The sequence below is a fragment of the Sander vitreus genome, chromosome 6, assembly GCF_031162955.1.
Source record: "Sander vitreus isolate 19-12246 chromosome 6, sanVit1, whole genome shotgun sequence".
Classification (NCBI taxonomy): Eukaryota; Metazoa; Chordata; class Actinopteri; order Perciformes; family Percidae; genus Sander; species Sander vitreus.
Genome location: NC_135860.1, coordinates 15,170,392 through 15,193,579, shown reverse-complemented (window position 1 = coordinate 15,193,579; position 23,188 = coordinate 15,170,392). Strand labels below are relative to the sequence as shown.

The 23,188-nt window shown below is 42.3% G+C and overlaps 1 protein-coding gene and 1 non-coding gene across 5 annotated transcripts; one reads left to right on the top strand and one right to left on the bottom strand.

Annotated features, from left to right (window-relative positions):
• Window positions 1-20: 20 nt before the first annotated feature.
• On the top strand, window positions 21-23,188 carry invs (inversin). 4 transcript variants are annotated; one of them, XM_078253007.1, is made up of 19 exons: window positions 21-236; window positions 852-957; window positions 7,787-7,886; window positions 8,878-9,041; window positions 10,356-10,529; window positions 11,195-11,362; window positions 11,547-11,727; window positions 12,219-12,328; window positions 12,516-12,687; window positions 13,494-13,649; window positions 13,847-13,968; window positions 14,280-14,387; window positions 14,474-14,580; window positions 14,683-14,892; window positions 17,639-17,850; window positions 18,087-18,675; window positions 19,265-19,416; window positions 22,381-22,467; window positions 22,547-23,188. In XM_078253007.1, the coding sequence occupies exons 2-19, from the start codon at window positions 955-957 to the stop codon at window positions 22,660-22,662; spliced, it is 2,931 nt and encodes a 976-aa protein (XP_078109133.1). In that variant the 5' UTR covers window positions 21-236; window positions 852-954; the 3' UTR covers window positions 22,663-23,188. The 4 variants fall into 4 exon arrangements, with proteins under 4 accessions (XP_078109133.1, XP_078109131.1, XP_078109132.1 ...); XM_078253005.1 differs by having other exon boundaries at window positions 11,547-11,742; XM_078253006.1 differs by having other exon boundaries at window positions 8,875-9,041.
• On the bottom strand, window positions 20,524-20,596 carry trnat-ugu (transfer RNA threonine (anticodon UGU)). The gene has a single exon. It is a non-coding gene; the product is annotated as a tRNA-Thr (tRNA).

Sequence of the window (23,188 nt, the reverse complement as noted above, 5' to 3'; positions counted from 1 at the left end):
GTGACCACGGAAACATGAGTGACACTTCCCGGTATTCGCTTGGCTTTGTGGGTAATGCCGTTTTTGAAACCGCCAAGAGGCTGACCTGAATGATGGAGAAAACTCCCATCATGGAGGTTTATTGCTTTACAATAGTAACGGGAGTTGTAGTGTTTTGTCATCCGTACAGTGGCGATTCAACGGGACTGCTTGGAAGAAAACTTTCCTAACATTTTCATCTGAGAGGAAATCAAACGGTAAATATAACACCGACGAAGGAGGAGTGGAAAGGTCACGTTATTAATATACAATAGCATTAACGTTATACTTAATGTATCTACTGTCACACATGTGTTTGCTACTTCTGTAGTACGTTTATGAATAACGTTAACTGATTTCTCTTGAGCAGAGGGGAGTTGCATCATTATGCTTCACTTTTTGTAATACTCTGTTCGACATTTTTTCAACATCTAGCAATGCGTTTTGAACTTACTTTGTAGCACAAAACTTAGTTAGAAAACCCTTAGATAATCTGACGCAAAATACCTACAAATATGTTACCTAAATCCAGCAAAACTGTGTGTGTGTGTGTGTGTGTGTGTGTGTGTGTGTGTGTGTGTGTGCGCGCGCGCGCGCTGCTTAATCAAACACAGACTCCACAACTCAATAACAGAGACTATTACTTTATTATAATTATTATTGCACCTAATCAGATTAGATGAGAAGACTGGTTAACACAAATAATATGTCATCCTGAGGCATCCTCCCTCTTCCTGTAATCAGTACAGTAGCAGTGTAATGCTGGCAGTTATTTGTGTGAACAGGTGGGCTTGTCTCAGTATGTGAGTGATCCTCTTTCTCTGCCCCTGCAGGAGCCAAGATCAGGGCTGGTAGGGGACCTGGACAGGCATCCACACCCACGAAGAATGCACTGAACTGAGAAACATCTGCTGAAGTGTCCCCCTTGATTCAGCTATGGTAAGAATCCAACACACATAGATCAGCTACCCATATTTAATTTAGGTTTATAAATCCCAGAAGAGTTTTATTTTCTGTAGTAATCGGGTGTATCTGTTGGTTGCTGTACTACCGGTTCATAATTCTCTCTCTAGAGTCAAGTCCATTGAGACTATGTGGAACAAACCTAATTGTGTGTGATGAAACAGCCTAATTGTTAAGGAGATTAAGGTGGAATGTTGAATTGAATCCCAGCATTAATATTTTATGGGCTAAAGCTGTCCATAGGGGGTTCACAGTGTGTGAGCAACTCACAGATGGAGTCAGAGAAAGATTTCTCTCTTCCTGTCTGAATATCAGTCGTGGAGAAGAAAGAGGAGCATAATGTCTTTCTTAAATTGTTAATGCTGGGAAATAAGTACAAAATAGCAATATCACAATATACAGAAATGCTTCTTCCAGTATTGATATATATATATCATAAAATCTGCTGAGGTGTGAAAAATCACTTGTTGAATTGTCTATACTGTCTTTGTTGCATTACACTATATGGTTATGTGAATTCAAACTGGAACAAATACTTCTTGTGCAATTCTCAAGTATTTCAGTTTCATCATCATTCATCACTTTTACTCTTAATTTAGACAACAAACTTGTACAGCACAACTAAAAGTAAAATGAAAAACCCAGCCCTATTCTATGTGTTACTACTATAAGTTTACTGATATTTTACTTGCAGATGTATTAGTGTAAAGAATCTACTTAAGTCAAAGTAAAAAGCAGCCAAGTTTAAATTATTCCAACTAAAAGTTGCAGTTTGATAATGGATGTGATTTATGGATGTGATCTTTCCTATGTGGATAACAGTTCACAACTGGGTAGACATAAATAGAGGTATTTGACCATTAGTGATGTTTCTGGAAAGGTGATGGCATGTAACATCAACTAAAGTCCTGATAATATACTTGACTATGCACTAAAATGGAGCACATGAAAAAAGACAACAAGCTAATCTTTACATTTGAGAAGCCTTAACCAAAAACCGGGGCTTGTCTAATAATGACATTATTGATTAGAAATTGTCTTTTTTGTTCTTTGTAGATTGTCAAATTGAGGTACAGCATAATAATGTCTTCTTTTAGTGCTCCAGTCAAATCCGGCCTGTTGTTAAATATCAGAAGACAATTTGTAAATTTGAAACTTTTACTTTATTAACAGTCTGAGTTGTGTCTTGTACTCAGCCTATGAGTAGTTATTTTGGTCCGTAACCCTATATGTACGTATATTTTGTGAGCTAATCTTGTGTAAAGACGGTCCTATCGCACTACATGCAGCACACACCCATACCGCCCTCATTGCACTCTGATTTCATCTGTCCATCCTCTCCCTATTTTGCCCTCTCCTCCCTTTTCTGTTTTCTCCATTGCTTCCATTGATTTTTTTGTTTGTTTTTCCAGCTGATTATGTCCCTGTACTCTGATTCGCCGGTGGGCACATTGCTCTCTGAACTTTAATTGGACATTTAATTAGATCACAGTTTTAGTCCAATTAGACTTAGAGGTGTTGAAAAAAGGATATGGAGGGCCGAAGAGGATAAAGTCCCCAAGCTGGTCTCTGTCTCCCCTCCCCCTTCTTCATCTTTCCCCTCCTCTTCTCACTCTTTTTCTTCCTCTGTCTTTTTCTGTCCGCCTTGCCGACTCCTGAATTATAATGATTGATATTCAGTGAAATGAATGAAATCAAAGCTAAAACAAAGTATTTCTTATTTATTTCATATTCCCTCCCCATCACTTAAAATAGGGAAATACTGACTTGTGGCATAGGCGCAGCCATTGTGGTGGCTTGACTGATTGTCAAGAATTGGATTACTGGCTATCACATACCGGGGAGCTTTTTGAGTCATCCAACTGGATTCACAGTTTGCGCTGCTCCTGCTGCATAGCATATAGTTAGACAGAAACGTGACATCATTTAATTATATTATTTTATATAATAATAACAGCTAACATTCAAACTTATGAATACACCCAAGTCATCCGAGTCATCATGCCTCAAGTCAAGTCTCAAGTCATTAATTTACAAGTCCAAGTTGAGTCTCAGGTCATTTTATTTTTTGTCAAGTCGCAAGTCATCAAAACGGTGACTCGAGTCCAAGTCACCAAGTCTCAAGTCCACATCTCCGAGCAAAGGTGTTTTCAGACAGATGTTATTAGTGCCTCTGATCAATCTCTAGCACCGCGCGACAGTCTGCCAGTCACAGCAGCATCGACCAACACACACACACACACACACACACACACACACACACACACACACACACACATTAATGACATGCTGGGCAGAACCCTATCGACTCAGTGTAGTTCTCCGGTATGATATCACTACACTTAATGAGACTAAGATAGGCCTCATTACCAGCAGCGCTCACTTAGATGCCAGTCAAATGCAGGGCTATTTGGCACCAGTTTTAGCTCCCCTATGGTTCCGCCCTCTTCCCCCTTTTGTTGTCATAGTTCTCACACAGAGCTCTGACTCATAGCATAAACAAAACAGTGCCCCAGTGGGCCAAAAACACATGGGCAAATGTAAACACACCCAGACGTACAGCATGAGAATATGCACACACTTGCACTCAGGTGTAAATCCTTGGAGGACACAAGTTAATCTCTGTGTCCCTCGAGCAGACACACACACACACACACACACACACACACACACACACACACACACACACACACATACATCACCTCCCTTTCTGACTCCCACCTACCCTCCAACCTCAGGAGAAAGATAGAGAACCAGCTTGTACTGTTTTCCTTACTTTACACACCATACATCTTACACCTCAAATCTGCACCCATGATTTGTGTGTGTTTCCTCTCTATACGTGTATATATGTGTGCATGTATAGATGGTGTGTGTGTGAACGACAGGCAGCAGGCAGGGGTGTTTTAGCCACAGGCTTCACTGCCTGACCCCCATGGCTGTAAGATTGACAGCTGTGGTCCCACCTAATTGCATTACTCTCCCAGGTGATTGTCTCACACCCTGGGGGCTCATTTGTCAGGATGCATTGTTGTAATGATGTAAATTAGCAGATCTGTGTGTCACTCAGCCTTCTAGCCCCCTGCTGATTGGCCCTGCTGTGCCCAAGGGCCCGGCCCCCAGCTGAAGAAGCTAGCTCATTGGTCCTTGGGGAACCAGGAAGTTCCCTAGAAATAAGGCCTTACAGATCGGGCATCCCTGTGGGTTGATATTATTCTTCCTCCCACCTCTTTACCTGTCAGTCAAAACTCAAGGACTAATCCCTGCAGCCTCTACACTGTTATCCCGAATTAGTTGACTTCACTAGAAATTTGCGTTGAAACCCGTTGCCTTAAACCGTTTAAGTTTTTACACAAGGTGAAACTTAACAGGTTAAGTTGTATTAACACAGAACAGTAAGTTGATGCAGTAGACAAATCAAGTTTACATTAGTAGTCATTACTAAAAATCATTAGTAAACATAAATATTTTTTTCTGGAGTCATGTTGTCTAAAATAAGTATGTTAAGTTAAACATGCAAAGAAACATTACAAATATAAAACATTAGGCCAGTTATCACTACTAAAGACATCATTTATTTATATAAATATATATTTTTTTCTTTATGACAGTGTGATTTTAAGAATTCATTACATATGTTCCTACATAACAGAAAGGAAAACAATCAACATAAAACATTTACATGTTCCAGTGTACTACTGTGCTGCATGGAATGATTCACAAAGGAGTCAGCATTTCCCATCTGTGTGTATGCCACTTAACACTTTCTCGCTGTCCAGAGGCCATCAGTCCCCACCCGGGTCTCGGTCATGGTACAACAATAAATGTAGATAAACATGTACACTAAATCAACCATATAAAACTAAAACCCAGATAACATAAATGCACACCCAACATTAACAGAACATTATTAAAACACACTTCAACTAGGACGGAAACCATTCAGAACATATATTTTTTCCCCATGAGCCTTTGCACTGCTTCAGCGCAGAACAGTTCAAATGACCCTTAGTTATCTCTGCTTGATAAGATCTGTGCACTGCATACTTAAGCTGATTATTACAAACAACTTATGTGATATAGTAATTAATTTGGATTTTAACAAAACATGAAAGAATAAGTAGTGAGCACTGAAAAGTTTAATTCCAACTAAATCTCTGTTTACAGTGTATCTCCTATCTGACACACACACACACACACACACACACACACACACACACATAGAGACATGTAGGTGGTATAGGTACCCTTAATAGCCACATGCTAAGACCCAAAAACACAATCTGTCATAACTGTAAAGATACTTATATAAAAAGTGTGTGTGTTGTCTAGAATTGAAATAAAGGCCACAGGCGCAGGCTTTGTTCCCCACTGCTTACCCAGCATGCCTTAGCTGTGTCCTCTATCAAAAGCTGACACCTTCACAGTGACAGACAGCTAGAGAAACAAATAGACAAACACACTGTTCACAAACATACACACACACACACACACACACACACACACACACACACACACACACACACACACACACACACACACACACACACACACACACACACACACTTTGACTCTCTGGTTTCTTTGCCTGTCTGTCTCAATGGCATCAATTGAAGTGTTAGTTATTATTACTACGCGTCCGATGTGTGTTTGTGTGTGTAAGGAGGCAGCAGTGTGTATTACAGCACTCCTGTTGTTGCTGAAAGGTTTTGTGGGAGTTTTTGGATTCTTTGTTAAACTCACTGCGATTATATGAGGCCGAATATGAATAAAGCCTAAATAATGTCAGCATCAGCATGAATCAATACTCATACAGATGCACAATCACTTGGTCTGCACCTCAGCCCGTGATCAATAGTTGACTCTGAGTTATTGTCTTCATATTAACAAGTGGAGTGCTCCCTGAGGAACACGTATGAATGGCTAAATGAGACCACTTGAAACCTCTCAACAGGACCTGGTGTTGTTTTTACACCCTCTTTTGTTTGATTTCAGACACTGCATCGTAAAAGCCTTTTTAGCCAAATTTGGATGCACTGTAGGAGTTTCTAAAACACTCAGGTCCTTATGAAACTCTAATTGCCTGCTTTTGGCAATATGACTGTCCCTCGCATAGATTCAAGTATCGACTTGTGTCCCTTGGCCAAATTATGATTTTTTTTCTTCAGAATCTAAGAATATTCATAAATCAATTCGTATTTTTTTGTGGCAGCTGGGGGCTTTCATATTGACTCAAAAAATGCAGAAAAATATCAAAATAAGTCAACAGAAGTAAAGCAAAAGTTAAGAATGAGCTCTTGTCAAGATTGAAAAGAAGTACGGTGAATATCAGTCCTCTGTGTAAGAGATTGTTAACATCAGAATCATGATATTACTCTCTCTAAAAGTGTGGCCATGTCACCTCTGCCATTTCTGCATGTGTTAGATATTAGTGTTTGCAGACTGTGCGTGTGTATGTGCGCATGCACGCGCATTACTGACTGAGTAATCATTGTAAATTAGAGATGTTTAGAGATGGTTGTGGTTGATTTTAGTAAAGCCCCTGTAAAAACTCTCTCACGGAAAATAACTTCCCATGACGTGGCACATGTGCTCAAAGACACACACACACACACCGACGCTCACACACACCTTTTATGTGCAGCTACCATCCTTCTTTACGTGCACACAGACCTACTTTGCAGTAAATGTATTAACTAACCTGTATTAAGTCTCCGCCACTACTTGGCAGAGCGTGAGAAAGCAGCGAGCATGATGGGTAATTGCCATGCTGCACGCAGTGTCTACAGGAGAACACTTTATGAGGTGATTGGGGGGGGGGGAGAGAATAAGATAGAAGGGAGGAGGACACTGGAGTATTCCCTCCTCCCTTCAGATCCTTACATTTTCTTACCAAGAGTTTAAACAGTTTTCAAAACTGTGACCGAAGTAATCAGCCTGCCTATACTTTATCAGTATTTCCTATCAATTCCTATTTTATAAAACTGATAGTAGCGAATCAGATCTGTTTGTGTGCCCAATGAAAATGTCTTGGAGAAATCTCAGATTGTGGCATGAGTTTATGCCTCCAGCGTTTGTGTGTTTAGGGGCAATAATTGATTTCTGTGTTGTGCCCCGCAGGGCTTGTCCCACATCTCTAAACCCACACACACATGCATGCATGCACACACACACAAAAAAACACACACAGCAAGGCATGCTGCAGTATTAATGAGACATGAATAAGACATGAAGAGAGACCCCCCCCTCTTACATGCTCACACAGGGTCTCCCCCTGCCCAGCTGCTTCCTGTCTGCAGATTACCCAGCTTTCACTGGGCTCTGGTTAAGTGGGGCCAGGAAGAGATTTAGCCCCCTCAGCAGGAGCAGACACACATATACACTCACAAGCGCACACATACAAGCGTGCGCACACACTCCCTACTGTAAGCAAACATCGGAAAGTATCTGTAAACAGGCCTTTAAGTGTTTGTTTTCTGCCTGAAATATAACTATTGGGCAACATTTTAAATGGTGGATGTGAGAGTTAAGTAATATTTCTTTCAATGTTTGTTTTTTTGTGGGGACTGGGAGTGTTTTCGTCAAATTTCCATTAGCAGTAGCCATTTAAACATGGCTTATTATGGAATTATGCATGAACGACTTAAGTGTGATTATGTCCAGTTGTGGGGTGTGTTTAGGGCTAAATGAATGTTAAGGAAGCAGTCTAGATTCCGCTTAATGTCACTGTATTAAACAGCTGAGTGTTTGTTCATGCAGGTTGAATTATTCCTTCTTGGTTACCTTCTATATGTTTGTGTTGCAGTCCTCAGCGACGTCCAGCCCAGGACCTGCATCTTTGGGCTCGCAGGTTCATGCTGCAGCTGTCAATGGAGATAAAAGCACCCTCCTTAAACTCATCACAGGTAGGCAATCAGCTTCTAAACATATTACAGGTTTATTCACTACATAAACTGCATCGCATAGGGCACACAGAGCCATCAAGACACCCCAATCCCACAGGGTTCAACTCACATTAATGAGTAGTAATATGTTGCTTTATTCATTTCTATAAGAAACATTTCTTTGCATTTGCCACATCTGTAGAAAGGTCAGAGTGCAGGGACAGCTGCAGCTGCTGGCAGGAGTTTAGGGTTTTTCATAGATAGATTACAGCAGAGCAGGTGCTCATCAGCATGGAAGCTGGAACCGTGGTCCTGCTAAAAGGATGGTCCACCCTTCTGCGAAGGTGCTGACATTATGTGGACATTGAGCCATGTTGATATTTAATCTTGATAATGCAGAAAAAGAGTCTTGCTCAGGCATAGAATAGAAATGTCCAGCAAAAAATACATGAAGAGGGAGCACCTGGGTAGCTTGCCTAGTAGAGTGTGTGCCCCATGTACAGAGGCTCAGTCCTCACTGCAGCGGCCACAGGTTCAATTCCAACCTGCGACCCTTTGCTGCATGTCAATCCCCCTCTCTCCCCCCTTTCATGTTTAAGCTATCCTATCAAATAAAGGCCTATAAATGCCAAAACAATAATCTTTAAAAAATATATATGTATATATGTATAGGATGAGCATCAATTGATCATTGAATATTATTTTACTCTTCGCAAGGAGGTGACCTGGTCCTCTAGGTTATCAGTGTTACAGTATTTCCTTAAGGCTTCCAGGCTCTCCAGATAAATAGAGAAACGTGGAAGTGGAATTCCTATTAAACACAAGCAGTAAAAGACTGCATTTTAAGTACAAGGAGTTGCCTTTTAAAAATAGTTTATAACATATTCTATCACAAGCCACATAATTATACTTTGTAAATTCAACGCACATTGACCCAAATCTTGGGCTCTAGTAGGGCTTACCCTCTGACTTTAACCTTCAACTTTGCATTGTGTATATGTGTATGTAGCAGAGCCCTCGCTGCGGGACCGTGAGGACCAGTTTGGCCGGACCCCTTTGATGTACTGTGTGCTGGCTGACCGCCTGGATTGTGCAGAGATTCTGTTGAAGGCCGGAGCCTCGGTCAACAAGACCGACCACAGCCAGCGCACTGCTCTGCACCTTGCCGCACAGAAGGTTTGGACATCCACAAATACACACACACAGACATACACTGGAGCACACGCATGGCTATGGCATAAAGTTGACAAAGTTAATTCACAAGAATTGATAAGTGGATGGATTTATAAAGATGGAATGAATGTGAAGACTAAGATTTAATTGATTTAATGAATATTTAATGGCAAATAGAGTAATTGTGACAGTCCATAAGCTCGAGTGGGAAGCCAGTGCCCCCTAGTGGCTGTAATTATAACTTTAGGATTTATAGTCCTGTCACACAAACAGTGTAGCTATGAGTTTCACTTACACTTACGTCTTATAAATTTGAGAATTATTCTACATTGAGAAAGTCCTGTTTCACAGCATTTTGACCACCAAAACGTATGAAACGAGAAGAGATTAATGTTATCTTCACTGCAGTCTAGACTGAGGCAGTCAGCGGAGACAATAATATGAGACAGAGTGGTCTGTTGTCTCTCGCGGGATGTAGCAGGGGAACAGTGGGATGTGGGACTAATAATATCTCTTTACAACTCATTTATTTATTGGGGCCTTCTTTTATGAGCGTACTGATACAGGATCATCATATCATTGAAGAAAGAGGGGAGGTAATTAGGGTCTGTCTAATAGCTGTGTGTGTGTGTGTGTGTGTGTGTGTGTGTGTGTGTGTGTGTGTGTGTGTGTGTGTGTGTGTGTGTGTGTGTGTGTGTGTGTGTGTGTGTGTGTGTGTGTGTGTGTGTGTGTGTTGGGGGATGCTAGTGATAGGAAGCCCTGTCTCTTTGACATCTGATCAATAAACGGCTGAGACGGGGAGAGAGGCCAGGGATTACCGATCTAATTGGACTGAGAATAGGGAGGACGGGAACACACACACACACACACACACACACACACACACACACAGTCTAGATGCATGCTCACACACAAGATAGATCTGTCAGACTGTGGTCACAGGATGGCAAATATACAAAACACACTCACATGTGTACATGGTCATGCCCACATGGACACACATACTCTGTCGTCCAGCGACAGCTGTTGCACAATACATCACCCGACGACCCAGTGGTGAGAGACCAAAATTGAGGATGATAATGATGTGGAGGGGACGACAGGCAGAGAGCCACTGTTTACTGTTTAACAGCTCATCACAGACGCTGAACAGAGAGGCAGGAGGAGGGAAGATGGATGGCCTACGGATTGAACCAGACACAGCTCAAAGCCTGGGCAGTGTCTGTGTGTGGGAGTGTGTGTGTCATTGCTGCTCGTTCATGACTAATATTGAGGAGCATTGGTTATTTCTGAGCAAATTTTGCTTGTGTGTTGCAGGGGAATGTGCGTTTCCTGAAGCTGCTGCTGTCCAGGCGTGCTAACTGGCTGCAGAAAGATTTAGAGGAGATGACCCCACTCCACCTGGCCACCCGACACCCCTCTCCAAAAGCCCTCGCCCTGCTGCTTAAACACATCGGACCTGGAGAGGTTGACACACAAGACAAGAACAAGGTACTACAGTACAGATACACACAAATACGTTGTTGGAAGATGGTTTGTCTTCACAACTGTCCATACTTTGTCCTCAGTCAGGAAGCAGCCAGTCTGGGCGTCTGACCAATAACCTGCGAAGAGATAACTGACAAACTGACGATAGTTTGTTAGAAGCAGCAGGAATTTGAGGTCATTACACACATAAACACTGAGAGTCTTGCTCACACAGCAGTGAACAATTTAACAATCTGTGTCTTTGTCCTGTGTTCTGATGATAAGACCACAAACACAGTGTCCTTTGTCTGTTGGAGATGATGTGTATCTGACATCAGTAGTTAGTTTTGTAATAATCCAATATGCATCATCGTGTCAGATGACAGTGGTTTTAGTAAATCTCAGAATAGCTTACTAACCGTCATGACGGCAGTATCTAAAGTACAATCTCAGTTCAATGCTAGATCTTCAATAAGAGCTTTGTGTAACATGTTGCCCTCATATTTTCTGTCAAAGTTGAATAATTTCTTTTTAACGTAAATGAAAACCTCAAACCTGGTGTTACAACAGCCCCCTCTGTTTTGAAATCCATTCATTATCTTTGGCTCTTCCTTTTCATCTCTCTCTCTCTCTCTCTCTCTCTCTCTCTCTCTCTCTCTCTCTCTCACTCTCACTCTTTCTCTGTGCAGCAAACCGCTCTCCACTGGTCGGCATTTTATAATCGACCAGAACATGTCCGCCTTCTGATCAAGCACGATTCCAACATTGGCATCCCAGACAGCGAGGGCAAGATCCCTCTGCACTGGGCAGCGCACAGTCAGGAACCCAGCGCCACACAAACTGTTCGCTGTATACTGGTACAAACTATTGTGCACATACACATGCTCTCAAGATAATCTGTCATCATCATCATCTATCCTCAGCCGTCTCTGTGTGTGTGTGTGTGTGTGTGTGTGTGTGTGTGTGTGTGTGTGTGTGTGTGTGTGTGTGTGTGTGTGTGTGTGTGTGTGTGTGTGTGTGTGTGTGTGTGTGTGTGTGAAGGAAGCAGCTCCCACTGAGTCCCTGTTGAACTGGCAGGACTATGAGGGGCGGACGCCCCTACACTTTGCCGTTGCCGACGGTAACGAAGCAGTGGTAGAGGTGCTGACGTCTTACGAGGGCTGTAATGTGACAGCTTATGATAACCTCTTCAGAACACCGCTGCACTGGGCAGCTCTGCTTGGTGAGAGAACAGGATGTATGTGACCCACTGCAGCCTGAATGCCAGCTACACATGACATGACATGACATGAGAGATTTCAGGATATGTAGAAATTATGACCACTTTCCACAAAACATTTTTATACTGTTCAACTGAATCAAAGCCAACATATTAGCATTTTCAGTGAGTATATCAGCATGCTGACATTAGCATTTAGCTCAAAGCTCTGCTGTGCCAAAGTGCAGCCTCACAGAGCTGCTAGCATGGCTTTGGACCCTTGTTTCTTTGGGTTTATGGTTCCTACAACCTGTTTGTGTAGCACCATACAAAGACAAATACAGTGGTAAATACTTGTGTAAATAGTGACCGTTGATTTATATTGACTTGATGTGGGGTTTTTTTGCTTTTCTGTTAATAGTTTTGTAAAGTAAACTGTAGAAGAATATAGTTGAGCAGTGGCTCCAGCTCCTAACTGTCAACACACATCCCACTAATGTACACGTGTTTTTCAGGCCATGCCAGAATCGTCCACCTGCTATTGGAGAGAAACACCTCAGGCACTATTCCCTCAGACAGCCAAGGAGCAACACCCCTGCATTATGGTGCTCAGAGCAACAATGCTGTGAGTCACATACACTTATATACAAAGCTGGGGAACCCACTGAGTCAGCATCATGCACCTTTTATCTAAAACACAATATTGCTGATATTGAAATAAAGCTGTCTCATTCTGTATGTTCAGTATCCTTCTATAGTCCCATTGAACTAAACTGCACAAAAAACGGTTGTCTTTCTGTGTGTGGCTGTAGGAGACAGTAGGTGTGTTTCTGTCCCACCCGTCTGTGAAGGATGAACCCGATCTGGAGGGGAGGACAGCCTTCATGTGGGCCGCTGGGAAGGGCAGTGATGATGTCATCTGCACCATGCTGGCCCTCACCCCTCACATTGACATCAACATGGCCGACAAGTACGGAGGCACCGGTGAGCACCTGAGAAACAAGAGGAGCAACTCAGTCTCCTTAACTGCTTTGACCCACACTCCCATTCTTCCCCCACCTCTCGCTCTTTTCCCGGGCATGGCGACATAAACACTCCGGTCATGATACTGTACACAAAAACACACACACGCTTTTATTAACTAAGCCTGCTGCTTGTTTTAGGCTAGGGGTGATGATGTCACAGGGAATTTCCCCCAAGGTGCTAGAGAGACTGCGAAACTGAGGGAGAGAGGGAATTGATATTGTCAGCAAAATTAGTGTGAGCCCGCTGAATAGACTCCCACCACTGCCTGCTCTGTCCTTTGACACACACACAAACGCTTACTGCCAGGCTCTGACCCCCGAGGCTGTATGGACGTATAATCTCCATGGCGATAGCCCCTCTGCTCAGCCAGGCGGTCATTGTTTATGCATGCATATAACATGCAACGGTTGAGTCATCCTAATGAGACGGTGTGAAGGGCAGTGGAGCTGACTGGTGCCCAGATCACTTTCATGCACTTGACTCTAGTCTGTGCTGTCTGGGGACTGGAGAGAGAGGGGGCAGGAGGGCTAGCCACCAAGACAAGAGGCTCAAGTTCATTGCTCCTCATTCAATTTCTTAGTCTGTTTAACTGGCCATTGACCAGGCTTTAGCCACAGCCTAGAGAGGAGCTGCAGTCAAGGGGATGAATGAAGAAAAAGGCAGACGAGGGAGGAGCAGTTGTCCTGAGGGTGTTCACTGTCCAGTTAGATTCAGGACCACTTATCTCAGGGGGAAAAAAATGTTCCGTGTGTTTTGTCACACAGCACTTCATGCGGCCTCACTGTCAGGCCATGTGAGCACAGTGAAGTTGCTGTTGGAGAGGGGAGCGATGGTCGACTCTCTGGATGTGATGAAACACGCGCCGCTGTTTCGGGCTTGCGAGATGGGACACAGAGATGTCATACTCACACTCATCAAAGGTTGGTGTAATTGGTACATACTGTATGTGCAAGCATCCCAATTATCTCATTTTCTGTTCCACTGTGTTCTGAGTATTTATCTTTACCTTACTATTCTAGAGTCATGGCAATATTAAAGTCCATGATTATTCAAGAGTTGCACACAATACGTCTCTAAGTACGTCACCTCAACTGAAATGTAAATGTAATGAATAAAGGTTCTGCACGTGTGGACCTGGTAGACGTAGATGGTCACACCGCTCTGCATTGGGCAGCTCTGGGAGGGAATGCTGAGGTCTGCCAGATACTGATGGAGAATGGGATTAGTCCCAATGTACAGGTATGAATGCACACACCCGCAATATACACAAACCTTCAGGATTTATAAATCCCTGTTCAATACTCATTACTCACATTTACCACTACGAGGATTGTAGATTTATCTCCCATTAATTGCAATCAAAATCAGTTGGACAGCTGAAGTGGCATGTCCAGAATGAATCAAAGGATACATGTGGAAATTAACCACACTCTACTGCACTGCTTCATGAGCAGGGAGTATAAAATCCGGATCAACCTCCTGAATGAATCCTAAGCTACTCTTTTAATTGCCCTGCAACTGACTGTTAATGTTTGACTTCTCCTGGGCAGGACCAGGCAGGACGGACTCCTCTGCAGTGTGCTGCTTATGGCGGCTACATCACCTGCATGGCAGTTCTCATGGAGAACAATGCTGATCCAAACTTACAGGACAAGGAGGTAAAAATCTACTCATACGCGTGAGCTATGTTGAGCTTTTGGACACAACTAAAATTGTAATGGGTGCTCTTTTTATGGTTTCCCAGGGGCGGACCGCTCTCCACTGGTCATGTAACAATGGTTACCTGGACGCTGTGAAACTGCTGCTGGGCTACAATGCCTTTCCTAATCACATGGAGCACACTGAAGAGAGGTGAGAACAGAGCCTGTCAAGAGGGAGGAACTGGAGATGAGGAGAGGGGGGGGAGTAGAAGTGGGGAAATATATGAATGACACTGGTGTTTGTGTCGTGCAGGTACACCCCTCTGGACTACGCTCTGCTGGGGGGGCACAGTGAGGTGACTCAGTTCATGCTGGAGCACGGGGCTCTGTCCATAGCAGCCATCCAGGACATCGCTGCTGCCTCCATCCAGGCTGTCTACAAGGGCTACACCGTCCGCAAGGCCTTCAAGGAGAGAAAGCAGCTCCTCATGAGACATGAGCAGTTGCGCAAGGATGCAGCCAAGTGAGAGCTGATCACACGCATATACACACTTTCAAATGTGTGTGCATAGACATATAGAGCCACTCATACTACAGCCTTTGTCGTTGTTTCTATTGCTTCATGATGCTCATACTTACGCTCATACGTTGTCTGACTCTCAAAACCATGCCTCACATGATACCTTTTGCGTTTAAAAATAACATGCATCGTGTCAATCCTCCTGTTTCTGTCTTCATTATCTGTCTCTGTCTTCTTCTCACCCAGACAGGAACAGTCACACTCTCTCCATATCTATCTTTCTATCTGTCGTCTATGCACACACATACGTCTTCCCGCTGTCTCTCTCTTCTGGTTTGTTCTCCTTTTGTCATTTGCTCACCAGTCTCACCTTTATTCTGAATGCTTCTGAGAGGCAAGTTTGTTTTTAAAAGGCACATTAACTTTAACTTTATTATTTCAAGCAGGCAGTATTATTATTATTTTTTTTTCTCATTTAAATATTTATTGAATTCTTAATAGCAGAGTATATAAGCGTATATAAGTACAGGGTTGGTCATACATTTCAGAATCTTGGCATGAACATATGACATGTCACAGAGGAAAAATAAAACTTGAAAAATAAAGTAAGAAATATAAGGGGGAAAGAAATCTAAGGGGGAAATCCAGTCTACAGAAGGACGAAGACACTATGCTGTATTTACTCTCTGCTTTCTTAGGTTGAGCTTTCATTAGCCCTTGTGTAGGTCCAAAAAAGATCCCAAGAGGTCATCCCATCCTCCTTGTTAGCCGACAGTTTGTGAAGCATAGACTCATAAGATGCTGTCTCCACCATTGCATTAGTCCAGTCTTTCAGATTAGGAGATACAGTAGTTTTCCAGTGTCTTAAAATAACTCTAGAGGCTGTGACCAAGCCCACCATAATAACAGAAAAAGTTATTTTGGATATATTCGGTATTTGTGATCTGTCCCCTAGTAAACATACGGCAGGAGTCAGGGGAATCCAATTACTCAGGAAGTCCACAACTTTGACCCAAAATTGACTCACTAATGCACATTCCCATACACAGTGAAGAAAAGTTCCTACCTCTGTTTTACACTTCCAACACATATTATCGTTCATCAATTTCATTCTATGTAATCTCACAGGGGTATGATAATATCTATGCATGATCTTATATTGTGTGAACTTCCCTCTTGCTTCCCTTACATACTTTCCACAGTCTGCTAGTACCCCCAACCATTTCTCCTGTGTAAAGCTTATTCTCAGGTCTCTCTGCCATAACAATTTCACATTAGAGGACTAACCACTTACTGAATAATTTGTTAGTCTATAAAATTGTGAGGCCGTGCAACGTTCCTGTGGCGCATTCAGATATTCCAAAATATAACTTTCTGAACAATTACCTATTCGGGATTTTACACAGTCCCTTATTTGCAAGTATTTCCAAAAATGTTGTTTGCCGTCGAGTTTAAATTGACGCGATAATTCCTAATAAGACATGAATTGTCCATTTTTGTACAGGTCTCCTATAGTACATACACAACTTGAACGCCACTGCCTCCAATACACTGACGTTTTACCAATATGTATGGCAGGATTAAACCACAATGAAGCATATATCTGTACATATTGCGACAACTTATACATTTTATGTACCTTGGCCCACACTTCCTTAGAGTGCACAAGAATTGGGTTTGTTGTTTTACTTTGTTGAGACAGTTGCTCCTTTGGACTAAATGGTAAACATAACTCATTCTCAATCTCCATCCAATCTAGCTTGTTGTCTGTCGTTTTCCAATATTTGGCTAATTTAGCCATTTCAAAAGATATCCCATATAACCTTGGATCTGGTAAACCTAATCCCCCTTTCTCCTTGGGGGCGCAGAGTTTACTTACCATAAAAACTGTTTAACTATATCATCATACTTCTTAAAAATGGCAGGCGGTATCATGATTGGCAGCATCATTACTAAATAGTTAAATTGAGGAGCTACTATCATTTTAATAATATTGACTTTTCCCCACAGAGTAAGTTTGATCTTTTGCCACTTCTCCAAATTTGTTTTCATTTTTTGCAACACCGGGTTAAAGTTTAACAAGGGCATCTCTCCTAGGTCTTGACTGAGTTTAATTCCAAGATACTTCATGCCTTGAGGTACCCACTTAAATGTAAGTTTTTCCACCATGTAATGGTGGCATGTGGAAGTCATAGGCATAACCTCGGATTTAAGGCAGGCAGTATTATTGAGATATAAGTCTTTGATGAGATGTTTTTCTTATAAAATAATCAAAATATCTTGCCTTTTATCAGTTTTTTTCCTGATTAATGACCAAACTGTGACCAAAGGTTTTATTGTTGCACAACTTAAAAACTATCTTTGAACAGAAGGGGTGCCTGGTATTGTCTTGACGTGAACCAGAGTTGCAATTTTGCCTGTGGTCAATTTTTATCTATACGTATGTACTTGATGGTAAAATAATGCAGCTAAAATATATGAGAATTTGATGTAAACACAATGTTTAAACAGCTTAGATTTTTAAATTAGATGATGAGTGGACATTATATATAATGATGTGCATTAACCCAAATATGTCAGTGTCACCATATCCCACACAGAGATAAAATAAAATCCCTTTTAAAACGAATGTCCAAACATTTAAAAGAAACTCTAAACATTCATTTTCCACTTGGCTGTTCATGTGGCGAATTTCAGACAAAACTCTAAGCTACCACCATTAAATCAGACCGCTTTTCTTGTTGTTCAGGAAGCGAGAGGAAGAACAGCGGAGAAGAGAAGCTGTGCGGAAAGTTTCTGTGGCCACTGCAGAAAAACGGAGGGTCCCTTTGGTGAGAACAGAGCAAGAAAAGCTCTCCTTAGTGAACATTATAGAGGACTTATCCATGAATGACTCAGTGGTGGAAACAAAGAAATCATCCAAAGCTGAACGCGCTAAAAGCAAAGAGGAGAGACTCAAAGGTACAAATGTGCAGAAATTCCTTTTCTGAAAAAAATTCTTAAAGTTTTTTCGATGGAACTTGAATATCGTAGGTTGACCGTTATGGTGTTTATTGTTCATCACTACAGTAATTCAGAGTATCTAGATCATTTGCATAAGGTGTGATATTGATTATACAAAATGACATATATGAATGCTCAAAACTCCAGGATACTTGTACAACTCGTGTTTAAATTTTCTCTCACCACCCCACCAGCCCACAAGAACAGATCTTCCAGAAGAAGTAAAGCAGCTGAACCACATGTGGTTCCTGGTGCTTCGAGCCGAGACTGTCATGTGAGCTGTGACCCTGTGCCTGGTGCTCTCCAGACCACCAGGCTGATGGAACTTCTCTCTCCTGCCAGCTGCAGCCAGCCACCCAGCTTCAAACCCAGACCCCCTTCTATGCCCAAAATCAGGGAACGACCTCCGTCAAGCACATGCATTCCTTTCACAAGCATCGCAGTGACGGACCAAACTGTCACTATTACCAGAGAATGCGTCCCTCTAAAAAAGAGAGACGCTCACATGACTGTGCAGACTGCCCAAAGCAAAACCGATGCTCACACCGCTCATCAAAAGCAGAGGAACCTCAAGGAGCAGACTTCAGAAAAGGCCGCCACCAAAGAACAAACTCACAGTCCGTCATTAAGAAGCAGTTCATCTTTAGACCACAAAAGCCCTTCGAGAAAGACTCAGTCTGCCACACATGCACCCATCTCAACACGAACGCACATGGAACACAACAAAGAGCAGCGCAGGAGGCGGAACGAGGCTGCACGCATTATCCAGGGAGCATGGCGAAGGTGAGTTTACATGTGTGCGCTTGTGTTTGTACCTGGAGGCTTCAGTAGCTGAAGCCTCTCTGGCTGTGGGAGATTGGCAGTGCCATGTGGTGCCCACATGTGCCTTCTCCCACATACATGCCAACCCGTTCTCATCTCTCCTGTAACTCCCCCCGATGTTCGGTCTGGATACAATCAACACTTGAGCAGTGGGGGGGAGAGCGTGGGAGATGGGTGAGAGAAGGAGGCAGGGGACAGACGGGCTATAATCTAGAGCTTTCATACTGGTTTAACAAGAGGCTAAAAGTTCAGCCGTGCTGCTCTAATAGCTACCAGCAGCCTCTCTTTGCTTTTCTCTCTCTTACACACTCTGTGTTGCTCTTAGAGGTTGCCAGTCCGCCGCAGGAGACCCTCTGTTTCCATTCAGCTTCACAATTAAATTCTGTATGTGCTGCCTATTAACTGCCTTAAATCAACTCTGTTTACTTTGTTTATGCTTAGTGAGTATTAGTGTGAGGACTTGCCAGCTTTTAGACCTTTGAACACAGTCTGAATTTTTTTTATTGAACAGCGTGCACATGAATGGGCTTGCATGAATGTGCGTCTACAGGTTCCACACACACAGACGGAGAGAGGTACAGGCCCGCGAGGAGGTGGAGTCAAGTGATTCAAACCACACCCACAACAGGAAGAAGATGGAAATCCGAGCTCAACCCACCAAACTGTCAGCGAGTAAGAGCTCAGTGCTACAAAGTATCTATGGTGAGATCATTGCTTTTTTGCCTTACACACACTCCGCCCCAGAAAATGATGCAGTGTCACCAATATATATATATGTATCACATGACTGTTGAGCAGAGCAATTACAGACCCTAAACAGTCCTTGAGAGTGATGCTGTAGTTTACATCTCTGGTAGTGTAACAGTGTATTAATCAGGGTGATGGCACGCTGTTTGGAAATAGAAAAGTCATTATTATATTGACATAACACAGTGCGTCACTGTTTCCATTAGCTGACAGTGCAAATTCGCAGGTCAAAATTGAACAAATGTAAACTCAGAGCTGTGACTCCATCAGAGCCAACTGGAGCTGACATCAAAACAAGAAACACATTCCTGAATTTGTCATGGGCATGGATTTCAATTAAAGTGAATGGGAGAAGGAGTAAATATGCGTAGTGACAACTTTCATGAAAAAAAAAAAAACTAACAATGATTTCATCTGACTAACAAGTGCTTGCGTAGCCAAATCTTAAAAAAGCTGATTCCTCTGTGCGGTAGAGTGTCATTGTTGTCCAAAAACTATTAAAAAAAACATATTAATGAGCCCAACTGGGTGACATGTTGCGTCATTACAATTAACACAGGCACTGTTTATTTTGAGTAAATCCCACATTTGCCATCCTGCTGACAAATTCGCAACTGAACGTAGTCCCCAACAAATGCACCATTTACTTCTGTTTAAATAACGAGTCTTTAAAAAAAATTAAACTATGTATTTGTGAACTATTTGCAAAGATTTACGTCCTTAGTGGGAACAAATGGTCTTTGAGCTGAGCGCCACAGACAGGGTAAGGACGTCAGAAACTACTGGGAAATATAACAACATATATTACAAGTTACCAAGAAACTGTTTTTAAGATCTCTGACGTGATCAACTTCAAACATGAATGAAGATTATTCCATTGTACTGCAGCAGAATAAAATAAATCAGAATAAACTCGAAACAGTATTAAATCTATTGAACTACCTCTTGTGAAATCCCTGTCTTTAAATCGGTGATAAGTAGTTCCCTTAATAAACTGGAATTTCTTTTGATAATTTAGGTGTGTGTTTGTGACTGCCAAGGATAAAAAAATTAACAATATGAAGGCCCTAGCGAGAATTGAACTCACGACCCCTGGTTTACAAGACCAGTGCTCTAACCACTGAGCTATAGAGCCTTCATTAGGTTAGAAAACATCAGAACAGAATTATGAAGACTACATCCTGGACAATTGTGGGTGTGGGACCTGACTAACAACAAGTTACAGGAGTGTCCTGAGCTGTGTCATGCAATACCAGCTGATTGAATTATCAAATATTTTTTGAATGAAACATATATATTTGTGACCCACTTGTAAAGATGTACATCCTCAGTGGGAACAAATGGTCTCGGAGCCAAGTGCCACAGACAGAATAATGATGTTGGAAAGCACTGGGAAATGCACTGTGGCCTCAGGTATTTTCATGGGATATGTTGATTATGACACAACTAATGAATATCAACCTTAAATACCTTAAATGATAAACCACCTGTGAATCACTTGTGGCTGAAAACAGCTGCTGCACTGCTCTCTATAGGCTGAAACTTTCAAGCATGCTGTATGTCAGTGATGTCAAAGCCTGTATTGGTTAGTGTGTGGGCAGATGTGCAGCATTCTCTTAAGTTGCAACCTTTAGAGAGCAGTGCAACAGCAGCAGTTTTCTAAGCCACGTTTGAATCTATAGCTCTTGAATACATGGAAACCCCACATTGTAAACAGAAGAAACTCAGAGTCAGGATGGTTGTCATACCAGTGTAGAACATGCTGTAAGTGACAAACTCTGGGAACAGGAACCTGTGTATATGTCTGGGTGATGCTTTAATCCACATACCAGGGCAGTATCAGCCTGGTGTCCTGTGTGGAACCTCTGGGAGGGTTTCGCCCCACAGACAGGCCTGACCTTCATCACACATCACCAGGTGATGATTGGAGAACGGGCAGAAACCTTGCTGCGCCAAAACATACAAGCATACATGTCGTCACCGCTTACAGACAGACCGATAGACCCTCCTGACATGGTTTTCCCCTCCCCTTTCTCACCTCACCTCCCTCTCTCTCTCTCTCTCTCTCTCTCTCTCTCTCTCTCTCTCCTCCCCTTCTTGCTCCCTGACAGTCCTGGCACTGTGAAAAGTTCAGAGCTGTCAGTGGGAATGTCAGACGACTGCGTAAAGCTATCAGCTAAACACACACATGCACACACGACCCAACACGGTGCCACACACATTCATGAGACTCCTTTTTTCTTTTCCTTTTTTTTTACTAAGACAGACATTTGACACATAACTTTAGGTCACACTGCTCTGTTAATCACCATAAACCATTTTTAAAATTGCTTTTTATTTTTTATCTCAAATTTATTCATATCTGTTCATCTATCTGTGAATAGCGTTGAATTAAAACTGCATTGAGAGAGAAATGAATTTTTGCATCCCAGATAAAAAAAAAAAAACTATACATCTCAAATAAATAATTGCTGTGTGCAAGCTTGATTGATTTGTTGATCCTCTGCACTGGAGTGCAAACTTTGCATGTGCTCCTTCAACATATTCAACAATAAGGTACCTCTTCTGGAACCTGTGTGTGTGTGTTTAGTCTGTGATAAGTAGTTGATACACTGGGAGTTTTTTTTAATAGTTTAGGTGTTAGTTTGTGACCATTAACTATTTAAAAACATGTTAAGGCCCTCATGAGGTTTGAACTCACAACTCCTGGTTTGCAAGATCAGTGCTCTAACCACAGAGCCATTGTCTAGTACAATGACAACAAACAACCATGGGTGTGGGACCTGACTAGCTCAACATTTTACAGGTGTGTCCTGAGCTATGGTATGTGGCATTAGCTGATTGAATTCAGAAACTGTTCACATGACTGCAAATCTAAATGAAGATATCATCCAATCATTTTTCTTTACTGTCCATTAGGCAACTCTATGGCCAGACGAGGGCGTTCACTTCGGGGCTCTCAGTCCCAACTGCTCCTGGACATACCTTTACGCACCCAGAGCCAAGGTAAGTGAACACACATACACTAGCACGCAGTTTTAATAAAGAAGTCTCTACAAGGTAATTTTATGTGCTTATTCTACAGTGAGCACTATTGACTGTGTGCACCTGACTGAGGCCATGAATCAAGCCAAGCAGTACTCGTACCACCTGAGACCACATAGTGCTGGACAGGGAACCAGAGGCCGGGAAAAACATTGAAGCCCCACACACACACACACACACACCTAATGTTCTTTGATGTTTTCTCAGCTGGTTGGCAGCATTACCTCTATAGAATTACTTTACACATTGTTCGCTCAATGGGCCAAGCTTTCTAAAATTAAGCCATATGACATCAGAGCCATGACCTCACAGGGTGGGGTTAAGTCTACAGAAATGGTGTGTGTAAAAGATAACCTTTCATCCATTGTGGAAGGAACGCATACACACCCCATCTCCCTCGTTCTTGCACACACACTGAGATAACCTTTCCTCCTGTTGTGGAGAAAGAGGCAGTCTATCAACAGCCGGTCATACAGATAGCCCACCTGCAGGCACACACACACACACACACCTCTAAGTGCTTTCCCTCTCAAGATAAAGATGTATTTCTTAACTATGCCGTTATTATTTACTTTAATATGCATTTGCCCAAAAATAATCAATATTGTGTATGTTTAAATGTACCTGAATGTTTGTTGTTTTTTATTGTATTATAAGAAATAAAATAAAAATTGACACAAAA

Excerpts from the sequence above, each read along its gene's own strand:
- invs (XM_078253003.1), top strand. Across the intron at positions 12,688-13,493 it reads CGACAAGTACGGAGGCACCG|CACTTCATGCGGCCTCACTG; the intron begins GTGAGCACCTGA and ends TTTGTCACACAG. Across the intron at positions 17,851-18,086 it reads CAAAGAGGAGAGACTCAAAG|CCCACAAGAACAGATCTTCC; the intron begins GTACAAATGTGC and ends CCACCCCACCAG.